This window comes from Carettochelys insculpta, chromosome 9, assembly GCF_033958435.1.
Source record: "Carettochelys insculpta isolate YL-2023 chromosome 9, ASM3395843v1, whole genome shotgun sequence".
Taxonomy (NCBI): domain Eukaryota; kingdom Metazoa; phylum Chordata; order Testudines; family Carettochelyidae; genus Carettochelys; species Carettochelys insculpta.
This window is the reverse complement of record NC_134145.1, coordinates 39,052,016-39,066,923: the sequence shown is the minus strand read 5'-3', so window position 1 is coordinate 39,066,923 and position 14,908 is coordinate 39,052,016. Positions and strand designations below refer to the sequence as shown.

At 45.2% G+C, this 14,908-nt stretch overlaps 1 protein-coding gene across 6 annotated transcripts in view; it reads left to right on the top strand.

The window, feature by feature from the left end:
* The window catches only part of CDC14A (cell division cycle 14A), a 165,040-nt gene that overhangs the window by 76,542 nt on the left and 73,590 nt on the right, over positions 1-14,908 (top strand). For all 6 annotated transcript variants that reach the window (XM_075002728.1, XM_075002730.1, XM_075002727.1 and 3 more), the window contains exons 6-7: positions 8,879-8,945; positions 11,060-11,122. In XM_075002728.1, the coding sequence (XP_074858829.1) occupies positions 8,879-8,945; positions 11,060-11,122 (130 nt within the window). The remainder of the gene's footprint in view (positions 1-8,878; positions 8,946-11,059; positions 11,123-14,908) is intronic.

Genomic DNA, 14,908 nt, shown 5'->3' with positions numbered 1-14,908 from the left:
GCGACATCAACAGCAACAACAGTATAGAACTCCTAGGCGACGTTCCCAACAAGGCCGTGCATCCTCGGGGCAGGCCCAAAGGCAACAACTTTGACGGACAGGTCAAGGGCTGCACTATTACTACCATTGCGCAATGTCATCCACAATTAAGCTGCGTCTACACGTGCACGCTACTTCGAAGTAGCGGCACCAACTTCGACGTTAGGCGGCGAGACGTCGAAGTCGCTAACCTCATGAGGAGATAGGAATAGCGCCCTACTTCGACGTTCAACGTCGAAGTAGGGACCGTGTAGACGATCCGCGTCCCGCAACGTCGAAATTGCTGGGTCCTCCATGGCGGCCATCAGCTGGGGGGTTGAGAGACGCTCTCTCTCCAGCCCCTGCGGGGCTCTATGGTCACCGTGGGCAGCAGCCCTTAGCCCAGGGCTTCTGGCTGCTTCTGCGGCAGCTGGGGATCCATGCTGCAGGCACAGGGTCTGCAACCAGTTCTCAGCTCTGTGTATCTTGTGTTGTTTAGTGCAACTGTGTCTGGGAGGGGCCCTTTAAGGGAGCGGCTGGCTGTTGAGTCCGCCCTGTGACCCTGTCTGCAGCTGTGCCTGGCATCCCTATTTCGATGTGTGCTACTTTGACGTGTAGACGTTCCCTTGCTGCGCCTATTTCGATGTTGGGCTGAGCAACGTCGAAGTTGAACATCGACATTGCTGGCCCTGGAGGACGTGTAGACGTTATTCATCGAAATAGACTATTTCGATGTTGGCTGCACGTGTAGACGTAGCCTTAATGTTCCATCATCACCTCCGACCGTTCCACTCACAGTGGCAAAAGATCACCACAGACAAATGGGTACTAGAGATCATAGCCACAGGTTACGTGATCCCCTTTCAGTCGCTCCCACCGCCAAGACCTCCGCCCAGGCCTCATCTCAGGAAAGTCTCCCATGAGGTGAAACTCAAGCACGAGGTGGACCACCTGATGCTTATAGGGGTGGTGGAAGGAGTGCCGGAGCGACTCCAGGGGAAAGGGTTTTATTCACGATACTTCCTCACAGAGAAGAAAACAGGAGGCTGGAGGCCCATCTTAGATCTTCGAGGCCTCAACTGGTACTTGCACAAACAACGCATTCGGATGATCACAGTCACCTCTATACTCACAGCACTGGACGATGGAGACTGGTTTGCAGCCCTCGACTTACAAGATGCGTATTATCATGTAACAATCCACCCGGCTCACAGCCATTTTCTCCGGTTTATGATCGGCAAAGAACATTTCCAATACAAGGTTCTGCCATTCGGCCTCTCCTCGGCCCCCAGAGTCTGTACCAAGACCCTGGCAGTGGTGTCAGCCTACCTGCACAGACAGGGGGTATTTATATTCCCATATCTGGATGACTGCCTACTGAAAGGGGCCTCGAAGGCAGAGGTACTACGCATGATATGCATAACGGCAAACATGTTTTCTTCGCTGGGCCTGGTCATCAACCTTGCGAAGTCAAAGATCGACCCCACACAGGACATAGAGTTCATAGGGGCACGCATAAATTCTATCACAGCAAGGGTTTATCTACCCAACGCTCGCTTTCGCGCCATCGGTTCCCTGGTACAAGTCATTACATACAGTCCCATGGTGCCGGTTTTAACGTGCTTGCAGCTGCTCGGCCGCATGGCAGCGGCAACGTTCGTGGTACAGATCGCCAGATTGCATATGCGCAACCTACAACATTGGCTGGCGAGCGTTTACAAGCCGGCATCCCACACCGTCCGCAGGGTGGTGTCGCCCACGACAGAGGTGCGCAGATCCCTGCAATGGTGGGTAAACCCCAAGAACATGCTAACAGGGGTACCCTTTCACCAACCACAAATCTCTATTTTTCTCACCACCGATGCCTCCCACATAGGGTGGGGAGCACACATTGGCGAAAAGGTGATACAAGGACTGTGGTCCCCTGCGGAACAGTCACTGCATATAAACATACTGGAGCTCAGAGCAGTGTTCAACGCCTGCAAACGCTTTCAAGACCACATACAAGGCAAGGTAGTCGGGATCAATACAGACAATATCTCCACCATGTTTTATATAAATCGACAAGGTGGAGCTCGATCCCATGCCTTATGTGCGGAAGCAGTCCGGCTGTGGAACTGGTGCATCGCCAACAATATAACATTGAAAGCCTCGTGCTTACCAGGCGCTCACAACGTGAAGGCAGACCAGCTAAGCAGGCGCTTCGCACTCACACACGAGTGGCAGATCCTCTCCGATCTGCTACGACCGATCTTTCATGCATGGGGGTTTCCCCAGATAGACCTGTTTGCCACTCAGCACAACAAGAAGTGCCCCCAATACTGCTCCAGGGCAGGACTGGGGCGGGGGTCCTTGGGTGAGCATTCGCGATTTCGTGGAAGGGCCCCCTGCTTTACATGTTCCCCCCCACGGTGCTCATCCACAAGGTCCTGCAGAAAGCCAGGAGGGAGAGAGCCCGCATGATCCTAGTGGTCCCCACATGGGATCGACAGCAATGGTTCCCCTTGCTTCTCCGCATGTCGAATTGTCCACCGCTTCCCCTTCTGGTAGCGCCGGACCTGCTCACGCAGGCCCAGGGGTCCATAGTGCATCCACATCCCCGAGGCCTGCGCCTACAAGCATGGTTAATCCATGGCTCAGCTCCCTAGAAGGTACATGTATGGAGGCAGTACAAGAAGTCCTGGAAAGTAGCCGAAGGATCTCCACCAGGAAGACCTACAAACAGAAATGGACTCGATTCACTGCATGGTGTTCCACCAAGCAGTTAGCTCCCCTTGAGGTGCCTATACCTGTAATATTAGAATACTTACTGGACCTCAAGAGAGGCGGACTCTCCCTATCCTCATTGAAGGTCCATCTCGCCACTATATCGGCTTTTCCGCATGAAGAAGAAGGGCCCACGGTGTTTGCCCATCCTATTGTTATCAGGTTCCTGAAGGCGCTGGTAAACCTGTACCCCCCTCAGAAGCCACTTCCACCATCGTGGAGCTTGGACCTGGTGCTCAGCATGCTAACGGGACCACCCTTTGAACCCTTAGCCACAGTTTCCCTCCATCTCCTTACGATAAAGATAACCTTCCTTCTTGCAATCACGTCAGCTCGCAGGGTGAGTGAGCTCGCAGCAGTTATGGCAACGCCGCCCTGCACGGTATTCTCAAAGGAGGCGGTAACCTTACGGCTGCACCCAGCCTTCGTTCCGAAAGTTTCTTCAGAGTTCCATCTTAACGAACCTATAGTTTTGCCCTCGTTTTACCCGAAGCCTCATAGCTCCAGCAAGGAGGCACGCCTGCACCTCCTGGACGTGAGGAGGGCATTGGCCTTCTACATAGACAGAACTAAGTCCTTCCGGAAAACGGACAGACTCTTAGTCTCTCTCGCTCCCAGGTCAAAACGAGAGGGTCTCTCTTCACAGAGAATCTCGAAGCACATTGTGTCCTGCATAAAGATGTGCTACAAACTTCGAAAGGCTCCTTTATTGGCCCCGCCTAGGGCTTACTCCACCCAGGCGGTGGCGGCATCAACAGCCTTTTTCAAGGGCATCGTGCTAAAAGACATCTGCAGAGCGGCGACCTGGTCATCCTATGACACCTTCGCCAAGCATTATGCCCTACACCGGGTATTCCAAGAAGATACCCACCTCTCGACAGTGGTCCTTTCGGGGGCAAGCTACACATAACCCGATTACCCGCCTCCTTTCTTGGGTTACTGCTGGGTAGTCACCTATCATGGAGCACCCACGGGGACACTCGAGGAAGAAAGAGAAGTTACTCACCGTAGTAATGATGGTTCTTCGAGATGTGTCCCCGTGGGTGCTCCACCACCCGCCCATCCTCTCCGCTTTGGATCTCTGTTTGGTGTTTTTCAGGAGCATCCGAGGCGGCTGGTCAAGGAACTGGTGGGGACCAGATCGCGCACGTGGCTGGGAGCGCACAAGGGAGCGACGCGCGCCGGCGCATGTGCGGTCCGGTAGAAACTGCTGGAAAGATCCGATCTGTGGCGCCAGGATGAGCCCGACACCTATCGTGGAGCACCCACGGGGACACATCTCGAAGAACCATCGTTACTACGGTGAGTAACTTCTCTTTACCACTGCTCTGTTACTAGATTTTGCTTGATAGAGCCACATGTATGTTCCTATTCATTCTCTCAGACATCATACTAAAATATACTTGTGTCTATCTTCTCAGAACTGCTTGTTTATGCCAGTTAGCCCCATCAAAACTGAATCTTCTTTTTTAGAGTAGAATTCCTTGTTTTCTGTATACTGGGAAAACTTACCAAAAGGTATACATTTTGATTCTTCTATCAAGAAAACTTGAAAGATGACCTAACTATTTTCCTTCTAGTGAGAATACGTATTCTCTTAAAGCATATGAAAGCATGCATATAAAAATAGTAACCATATAAAAAGGGAAGGTACACTATATTATGTGCAATCAAGGCTTACTTTAAAATTTTTCCTCTCTATTTTCTGACACATTTGGCTTAATTAGGACCATAGGAATTGCCTTACCAGATAAGACAGACATAATATCTTTCTAGTCAGTTGCTCTGTCTCAAGGACTATGGTTATACTGGGGAGTTTCACCAACAAAACCCTGGTTTTGTCGACAAAACTGGTGGCCCATCCACACACAAAATGTGTTTTGTTGAGAGTTCTTTGACAAACCTTAGCACTTTTGCTGGCAGCATTCTGCCTCTCAGCCATGAAGCATAATGCTGCTGTCGACAGATTCTGTCGACAAAAAAGCTGTGTGGATGCTTGGGGGGTGGGGGCTTCTCTCAACATATAGGGCAGCCAGAACAATGGGCAACTCTGTCTGCTGGGCTTCCTGGTGCCAGTTTTATTGAGAGAGCTGCCAGGCAGTCCACCTACTCTGTCAACAGAAGATTTGTCGGGAAATCTCTTCCTACAGTGACTTCTGTGAACAGATCCCTGTAGTGTAACCACAGCCAACTAGAGACTAGTATCAGATGATTCCGAGAGGAGAGTGAAAGATCTCTTGGGTAAACAGTTAGGCTGTGTCTACATAGGAGCTCATCATCTAAAGGGCAAAATTGAGGTATTGCCAGTCGCTAGGCTACATTGCCCATGTGCTCCTGCAGGGTCCCATGGATGCCCTCCAGCTGGGACATGAGCTGGTCCCACACCTCCCTCCATCATGCCCGGTTGGCCTCCTCCAGCTGGAGGTGCCTGTCCATCAGCTCTGCCTGGCAGAGGCTGACAAGGTCATCCGACATGTTGTTGCCACTGGAGGCGCCTGGTCTATGCCCGATGCCTCCAGGGGCTCTCAAGGACCACCAATGCCGATGGGCTGTGCAGGCCCTCACTTGCTGCACCTGGAAGAGGAGATGGATGGCGTGTCAGTCCCCGAGTGGGACCCCATCTCCCCATCTCCCCCAGGCTCTGTCCTCCCCATGGTCCTGCCCCCCCAATCCCTCCAGGACTCTGTCCCCCCGAGGCCCCGCCTCCCCATCCCCTCTGGGGCCCTGCCATGGCAGGCATGACATCCATGCGGCATTAGGTGTGCACAAGTGTTCCCCCCAGGTGGGATTGTCCCCGGGTGTGGGCCAGCCTGCGTACGTCTCACTGGGTATCTGGGTGCCCAGAGCTGTCCATGAATCCAGGTGCTGGGTAGTGCAGGTGAGTGCCAAGACCGGTTCTATTCAATATCTTCATCAATGATTTTGATATTGGCAGAGTACGCTTATTAAGATTGCAGATCATACCAAGTTGGGAGGAGTTGCAACAGCTTTGAAGGATAGGGTCATATTTCAAAATGATCTGGACAAATGGTCTGAGGTAAACAGGATGAAGTTTAATAAGGACAAATGCAAAGTACTCCACTTAGGAAGAAACAATCAGCTTCATACATATAGAATTGGAAGCAACTGTCTAGGAAGGAGTACTGTGGAAAGGGATTTAGAGGTCATAAGTGGACCACAAGCTAAATATGAGTCAACAGCATGATGCTGTTGCAAACATGATTCTGGGATGCATTAACAGGAGTGTTGCGAGCAAGACATGAGAAGTCATTCTTCCGCTCTATTCAGCACCCATCAGGCCTCAATTGGAGTGTTGTGTCCAATTCTGGGCACCACATTTCAAGAGAGATGCGGAGAAATTGGAGAAGGTCCAGAGAAGAGCAACAAGAATGATTAAAGGTCTAGAGAACATGAACTATGAGGGAAGATGAAAGAACTGGGCTTGTTTAGTTGGAAAAGAGAAGACTTAGAGGGGACACGATAGCAGTTTACAAGGACCTCAAAGAGGGTTACGAAGAGGAGGGTGAAAAATTGTTCTCCTTGGCCTCTGAGGATAAGACAAGGAGCAATGGGCTTAAACTACAGCAAAGGAGGTTTACATTAGACATTAGGAAAAACTTCCTAAATGTCAAGGGTGGTTAAACAGTGGAATAACTTACCTGGGGAGGTTGTAGAATCTCCATCGCTGGAGATGTTTAAGAGCAGGTTAGATAGACACCTAATGGGGATAGTCTAGATGGTGTTTGGTTCTGCCAAGGGGTCAGGGAATTGGACTCGATGGCCTCTTGAGGTCCCTTCCAGTTCTAGTGTTCTGTGATTCTATTTTGAAATACAGTGTCTACACAGACAGAACATGTTTCAGAATAGAGCCATTGGGTGCACTATGGCTTATTTCAAAATGGGCTTGTCTATACTATCACCTTCCTTCGAAGGAAGGATGGTAATTAGGGTGTTGGGAGTTTACTAATGAAGTGCTGCACTGCATATGAAGCACTTCATTAAATAAATTCCCCCACCCCACCCCAGCAGCAACTTCAAAGTTTTAAACTTCGAAGTATCGGCTTGTGTCTAGTCACAGCTCACCCACCGGTACTTCGAAGTGCCGGGGACTTCAAAGTTACCCCAGCACTTTGAAGTACCGGCGGGTGAGCCGTGGCTAGACGCAAGCTGGTACTTTGAAGTTTAAAACTTCGAAGTTGCCGCGGGGGGGAATTTGCTTAATGAAGTGCTGCGTATGCAGAGCAGCACTTCATTAGTAAACTCCCAACACCCTAATTACCATCCTTCCTTCAAAGGAAGGTGGTAGTATAGACAATCCCATTAAGTTCTATTCCCTGACTTAACAGCACCTATTTCAAAATAGGTGCTATTCCTTGTAGAATGAAGTTTACCAATTTTGAAATAAGCCAACTGCTATTTCTAAATAGCAGTTGCATTGCGTAGAGACGCTAGGATTGTTATTTCAAAACAGCTATGCTGTGTAGACCTATCCCAAGATACTACTGTGAGAAAGGGTTGGGTTTAGCTCTGAACGTGACTGTTTTGTTAGTTGTTCTTGTTTGTTTCGTTCTGATAGTGGGTTGCCTCTGAGTGCTCTAAGTCAGTGTTTCTTGAACTTTTGAGACCATGGAAAACTAAACAATAATATTTTTATGTGGAACACCTACAAAAATTTCCTTAAAAAAATGTTATCAAACCAAAAACAAACAAACTGCTACACACACAGCAAAAACAAAATGAAGTAATTTAATCAAGTGTCATGGCAATGAAGCAGTAGTATTGCATCTGGTTTTAATTACAAAATACATACCATCAGTGTATTTTTCCAAATGCTCACAGCACACCTGCAAATTGTTCATGGAACACCAGTGTTCCGCAGAACACATTTTAAAATACACTTCTCTAAGTTATACACCAGTACAAAACTGCTGATAACTAGCAGCTAGACAGAAACGTTAATTTTAAAAAAATCAGCATTGAGACAAATTCCATCCTCACCCCTGCTTTCACATTGTACTGGCAATTAAGATAAAAAATAATGCATCGAATTGACCATTGTGTACACAATTTAGGAATGCATTTATGTGCTCAGAATGCAAAAAATCATGTACTACATATTTACACTTTATAATGGCCTTTCTGTCCTACATGATGAGTAGTGTGAGAATTCCCAAGTTGGAACATTTATTAATATGTGGAAAAATGTTTATTATACTCTGGCTACATGTTCAAAAGCCTTTTATTTCTTTCTGTTTGAGTTATTTATGGGAAAATACATTGCCTCAAAATATGAAGATGGGAAACCATTTATTGTTGAACAGTTTAAAAATCATATTTTCACTTTGTCAATTCTAAGGAGTGTGTTCTCTGTAATTTTTGAATGAAGCTGTGTTTGTGTTTGAAGTAATTAATTACTTTTTAAATGTCTGGGTTGGTAATGACATGAAATTATACTCACTATGAGGAGCTACATTTTTCCCTAAAGGCAAACTTGATAAGGATATCAAACTATTTTTCGGTTACATTGTGTGTCCGAATAATTGTTAACTGCATCTGTAGTTAAGTGGTTAAGTGAAATAGTTTTCAGAAGAAATGCCACTTGGTGGTTATATTCTACCCTCTCCTAAGGTTAGCTGGGCTGTGTAAAAACAGAAATTCAGACTTGTGTCTGATTTTTACTATGTGTGTGTTTATTTTTTTCTCTTGCCAAGACTGATCCTTGTTTGCACATGCTGTGGCAAAAACTTCAGTGAGAGAGAGGTTGCTAAGCACAGTTAAATATGTAACAAAGAGAATTAAATTATCATAAAGAAGCACAATGGGTTTCCTGAAAATGTATGGCTGCTGAGATGAAGAAATTTTGATTTATTTTGAAAAAATAATTTCACATTAATTACTAGAAATTGCAGTAATTCAGTGTGGAGGGAAGATATTTAGCATATTCATAATTTGTATATTAATGTTTTTGCTAACTAGATTGAAACTTTCACATGACAGTTGAATAAATATGAAATAAATAGATGTAGTGCTGCTATGGTTATGCATATTCTTGATTTGTCATACATGCTAACGTTAATTTGTATTAAATTTGTAGGGATGCCTCATTTGGGAACTGCACATACAATCTCACAATCCTGGATTGCTTGCAGGGAATAAAAAAGGTGATATCACTTCTCCTTTCTGTAAATTTCAATTATTCTTAAAAAAAATCCAGAAACCTGGTGGATTTTTTTATATTTGGTAAGAAGAAGTCATCCCTTGCCACACAATTTGGAAGAGTGAAGACTTCCTTTAAAGTCTGAATGTAGGTGAAAGTGTTAAATTACCAATTTACTAGTTGACTGCCACTTAAGATTTACAGATTTATTCGTAGATTTATATTAACTTGTATGTACATCAAACCCCCTCTGTGTGGAAATGTTTCTGTAACAACTCATTGGCTCAAATTCAAAATGGGTAGTAAGGAATAACTTAGTTTAGTACCCTTACTTATTGAGAAAACAAAGATTTCATTACAAGTATTTCATATAACTGCTATTTCACAAACACTAGATTTAACAAAACACTTGTGAATAACAGCATGAAAATGAGCAACAGCCTAGCCCAGTTTTATTACAAGTATTATCTTTATAACCTGTAATAAATAAAATTCTTGGAACACTGACTTTTATGATTTGATATAGCTTTCCAGCCTTTCCAAAACTGTTGTAAGACAGTAATGCCATTAATATAATTTGCTTAGTTTTTATTGTACCATTCCCTTTTTGCAGCAGTCTGACTGGTCTTGAATATTTCTTCACTTTCAGTATAATTTTCAAATTGGATTTTCAGTTTGTAATTTGTGTCAAACCTATCGAGAAAACTATTTTTTTAAATAAGTCAAATGTATACTTGTTAGACTCCCAAGCGGTGTTTCCAGCAGGGACAAAATAAGTAGTTCTGATTTAGAAAGCAGTCTGTTTGTGCTTTCCCCCACCCTCACTTCAGTTTGGCCAAAAATTGCCTTGCACTTTGGGACAGTCTTGTAACATTGCTTGAAGCTATACTGAGTATGTTAAATGTTCCATAGCTAGAGACAAAGCTAAGCAGGTGTTCTTTGTAATATTTCTATTAGGCATTCATTGTGCAGTTTTGCATGGAACTGAAGAAATAAGTACTTTCTAGGAAATGTGTGACAGGATTGCCAACACTAAACATTTGAGAATAAAATTAGTCAGGCCCCCTAAAATCAGAAAATAGTCCTAAAATGGAGATTTTTACAAATTTATATTTATGGGGGAGTTCATTTACCTTTCGTTTTTTGAACTGATCGAGTACACACACTACCATAATTTTTGTATGCCGTTTTCATAAACATCATGATTTTTAATTATGTACTCATACTGTTTCTCAAATACAATATATATACACATTTTTGCTTTACTGTATACTGCATTTTCTGCTCTGTCAGACAGACACCATAAGTCATTTATTCTCAAAAAGTGTTGAGTGAGGGAATCCTGTTCTCATTCATTGTTCAGCTTACATTATACACTATATAAAGTAATAAGTAAATAGTATAAAATAGTCATAAATAATTTTATTATTTGAGAAGCAGAGTCTGTTAGGGTACATCTCACTAGGAACTAACTTGAACATTAACTTTGAAGTTAAGCACTACATCAAAGTAGCCAGCAGAGAGTCTACACACATTTTTCCCTTACCTCAAATTTAACTTTGAAGTAAGATGCCCAACTTCGAAGTCCTTACTCCATTCCTGGGAATGGAGTAGTGCCCTACTCTGAAGTTTAACTTCAAAGTAAGATATGTGTAGACGCTCTACTTTGAAGTTGTTTACTTCAAAGTTGTACTTCAAAGTAAGCAACTTCTAAGTTATTTTTGTAGTAATGTAGTAATGTAATTAAAGGCTACCTTGAGGAAAGACTTCCCAGACAAAAAATTAGAATATACAGTTACGTTCTTTGAATATTAACCTAATCCTGAATAAGTAATAGAGGATGTCCTATGTTAACATTTTATTGTACATTTGTCTTAGTAAAAAGTTCTTCTTTAAAAAAACCATACATGTCAGATGACAGGCGGTACCTTTATGTTAAAGTTCTGAGTTTTCTGATATGCTCAAGCATGCAAGCTGCAAGAGTCTCTTAGTATAAAATACTAGATATATTTTTTTAAATCAAACTCAGGCATTTTTATTTTGTTGATTTTCATATAGCTACAAAATGCAAAGACCTGACCGTATGCTATTCTGAACTAATATTTTTATTGTTTTTAGGCCTGTCAGCATGGATTTTTTGATTTTAAGACATTTGATGTGGATGAGTATGAACACTATGAGGTTGGTATAGCTTAATATTTAATTCTTAATTGTAGCTTTCTTTCAAGTATGTTAGACTTTTATGTACAGTGTCATGTGCTTTGAATTAGAATGCTGGCATAAATAGAAATCATCTGTAGTGTTGAGATTTTATATTTGCATGTCTACCGAGATATACTGCTCATTTATGTTGGTGATTGTATTAAACTGAATACATATAAAAATGTCTTTTGGAAATTGCTTTTTAAAAAAAGCCACCTTACTTAAATTTATCCAGTGCTTTGATGTGCTATATGTAGTATTTCTAGAAAACTCTACATGTTCAAAAAGAATTCATGTAGCTAGCATGAAGCAGTGGTATTCCTTTTTAAGTGTATTGCTGCAGTTGAGCATTGTGAAATAAATCAAAAGATTTGTAGATGTGCTGACCTTAGAAGGCCTCTGGCTCCATTAAAGAACTGTTTTTTTATTTGAGATAAGAGGACAGTATGTATGAATTATGGTCCCTCTGAAGCATAAGAGACTATAGGTAATAGGCAAGAAGACTGGTCATTGAGAAGTTAAGTCAGCTTTTTGTATGTAAAGAGTAAAATTACAGACAAATTTTAAACTCAATACATGTCTGGCTACCCTTGACCTCTTACCAGAATTTTGGAGCAGTTCACCTGTCAAAAATTATTACCCACCTCTGAGCTGTAAGAGGGATAGGGAGTCATTGATGAATCCTGAATGTTCAATACAGTTGCACCTCCAAAAACTGGCACTCTGCCTATTGTAAGCTGAGCACTTGGGCAGCCACCCAGACGAGATTCAGGTGCCACCCAGCTGATTAGCAGAGCGCTCACAGCCACCTGTAGTGAGCATCATGTGTTTCTGTTGGTGGTTCAAATCTGTTAGTGCCTTGGTACGCATAATAAAATTTATTTCTCCCATGAAGAGAAAGAGATAGCGGGAACAATAGTTGTAACCTGGGGCAGGGGATTGGGATTCAGGTTCAGGCAGATGATATGGCTGTGGAAGGGGATTCTGACCTGAGGGAGAGGTGTTGGAGGGTTCAGGGTCTGGGAAGAAATCATGGTCAAGGGAAGAGAGGATGTAGAGGTTTTCAGTGGTGACCTGGAGCAGGACTTGGAATGCCACAGGGGGTAAAGGGTCCAGCAGAGCCATCTCAGCCATAGGACAAGGTGCGGGGGGGAGCTGCCCCAGGCCCTGTGTTTTAGGGAACCCTGTGGCGTGGGAGGGGGAGGATTAGCCAGGGGAGGGGGCAGGCAGTAGGCAGTGGCTGCAGTGGCAAATGCAGGAGGATCACTTCCCCTTGGCCCTTCCGCCTCTTCCCAGCACTCACCACACAGTGCTCTGATACAGTCTCCTGGCCTGCTGAGCCCCACTTCTCTGCAGGTGTTTGGGAGGCCGCCAGCCACGATGGAGGAGCAGGGCCCAGTGGACAAGGAGGTTGTGTCAGAGTCTGCATGGGGAGTGGGGGTGGGGGCAGGAGGGAGACCAGGGGATAGAAGAGCCCCTTCAGCTGCCAATGCTATCTACTGCCCACCCTTTCCCCAAGGTAATCCCTGGCCAGAATGGTTAGGGAGAGGGCCAGGGTCAGTGAGGGGGCAGGGGGGAAAGGGGTAGGGCCTGCAGCATGGGGGGGGTGTTACCCAGGGCTCCATTCTTGGGCAAGTGGGGGTGGTTACCCGGGGACCGCTCTGGGATCCAGAAGAGGATTGTGCTTTGGAGGAGGGATTTAGGAGAGGGTGCAGTATCTGGTAGGGAGTTGTGATCTGGCAATGAGGTAGATGCAGAGGTTTTGGGTAGTAGCCTGGAGCCAGGAGCTGGGGAGCAGGAGAGGCTGGTGTGCCAGAGGCAGGCTCTGGTCAGGAGGCACTTACGCAGGTAGGGCCCTGAGGAAGGCTCCCTGCCTGCCACAGCCCCAGATTGCTCAAAATAGTTGGAGGTTCCTCCTTGCGGGGGGAAGGGGAAGGAAACTAGTCACGCTGCCCCTACCTGCAGCCCAATAAATGCAGCTCACATTGGCCAGAAGTCAAGGGGTGCACAGTTCCTAGAGGGAGCCGCCAGCACTTTTGAGTAGCTGCAGCAAGCAGAGAGTCTGCCTTGTGGTCGCAGAGGGGTGGTCCACAGGCCTGATCAAAAGGCTTGAGTGGGCTGAGTCCTGTTTCTACCTGTTTCCACGATTTCAAAAATCTTTGAAAGATTTTTTTTTCTAAGTACGTTTGTGTTCTAGGGTGCATAGATATAAACCAGTTTTGTTCTCCACAACAGTAGTCTTTGTTGCATTGCTTAACATGTTTCTGTTGTAGTGACCGTGTATTATGTTGAAGAAGTAATCAATATGGAATTTCTTTATTCTGTTTATTGTTTGTAAAACACTTGTTTTAAAAAACAAAAGATAGTTGATTGAAAAAGAAGGTTCTATGGAATGTGTACAGTACATGCCCAGTCACGTTTCTCTAGGAGAGTGGGTATGTAATAGTATAAACTAGTAATCTGTGTACAAAGTGTTCCATTATTTGTTGAATGTTTACATTTGAGATAATTCACTCTTGAAGAATGAGAATGTAGAATATGGTATTTAAAGGAACGTTGCTGTTTTGGATTAATTTTGATCTGTTTAAAGAAATAATCTGGGAGCAGCTTCAATTTTTCTTCTTGAATTCTTTCAGGTTTGCCCATTTAAGAAGTATATGTGTTTTCCATTCTCCATTTCTCCACTACTCTCTCATGAGCAAATGCCACTTCACTTAGCTGTATATTTTCATTTCTCCAGTTTAGATGCTGAGCATACACACAAACGAACCTGCTTTGTGTATTTATTCAATTCACATACTCCCAAGCTACGTCTACACGTGAAGCCTACATCGAAGTAGCTTATTTCGATGTAGCGACATCGAAATAGGCTATTTCGATGAATAACGTCTACACGTCCTCCAGGGCTGGCAACGTCGACGTTGAACGTCGACGTTGCGCAGCACCACATCGAAATAGGCGCTGCGAGGGAACGTCTACACGCCAAAGTAGCACACATCAAAATAAGGGTGCCAGGCAGAGCTGCAGACAGGATCACAGGGCGGACTCAACAGCAAGCCGCTCCCTTAAAGGGCCCCTCCCAGACACAGTTGCACTAAACAACGCAAGATCCACAGAGCCGACAACTGGTTGCAGACCCTGTGCATGCAGCATGGATCCCCAGCTGCAGCAGCAGCAGCCAGAAGCCCTGGGCTAAGGGCTGCTGCCCACGGTGACCATAGAGCCCCGCAGGGGCTGGAGAGAGAGCGTCTCTCAACCCCTCAGCTGATGGCCACCATGGCGGACCCCGCTATTTCAATGTTGCGGGACGCGGATCATCTACACGTGCCCTACTTCGACGTTCAACTTCGAAGTAGGGCGCTATTCCCATCCCCTCATGGGGTTAGCGGCTTCGACATCTCGCCGCCTAACGTTGATGTTAACATCGAAATAGCGCCCAACACGTGTAGCCGTGACAGGCGCTATTTCGAAGTTAGTGCCGCTACTTCGAAGTAGCGTGCACGTGTAGACACGGCTGCAGTGTGGAAAGCTAAAATGTAAACACTTACGCACGGACAGAGTTTCCTCTAGTTTTTCCAACCATGGGTGGAATACATTTTATTATGTGCACCAGGGCATGTGCAGCTGTGCACCACCAGTAGAAACACATGCTGACAGCTGTGGGTGGCTGTGGGCACTCTGCTAATCAGCTGGACAGCACCTGAATCTCTCCTGGGCTGGTGCCCATGCACTCAGCTTACAGGGAACACTGGCCACAAATGTGAT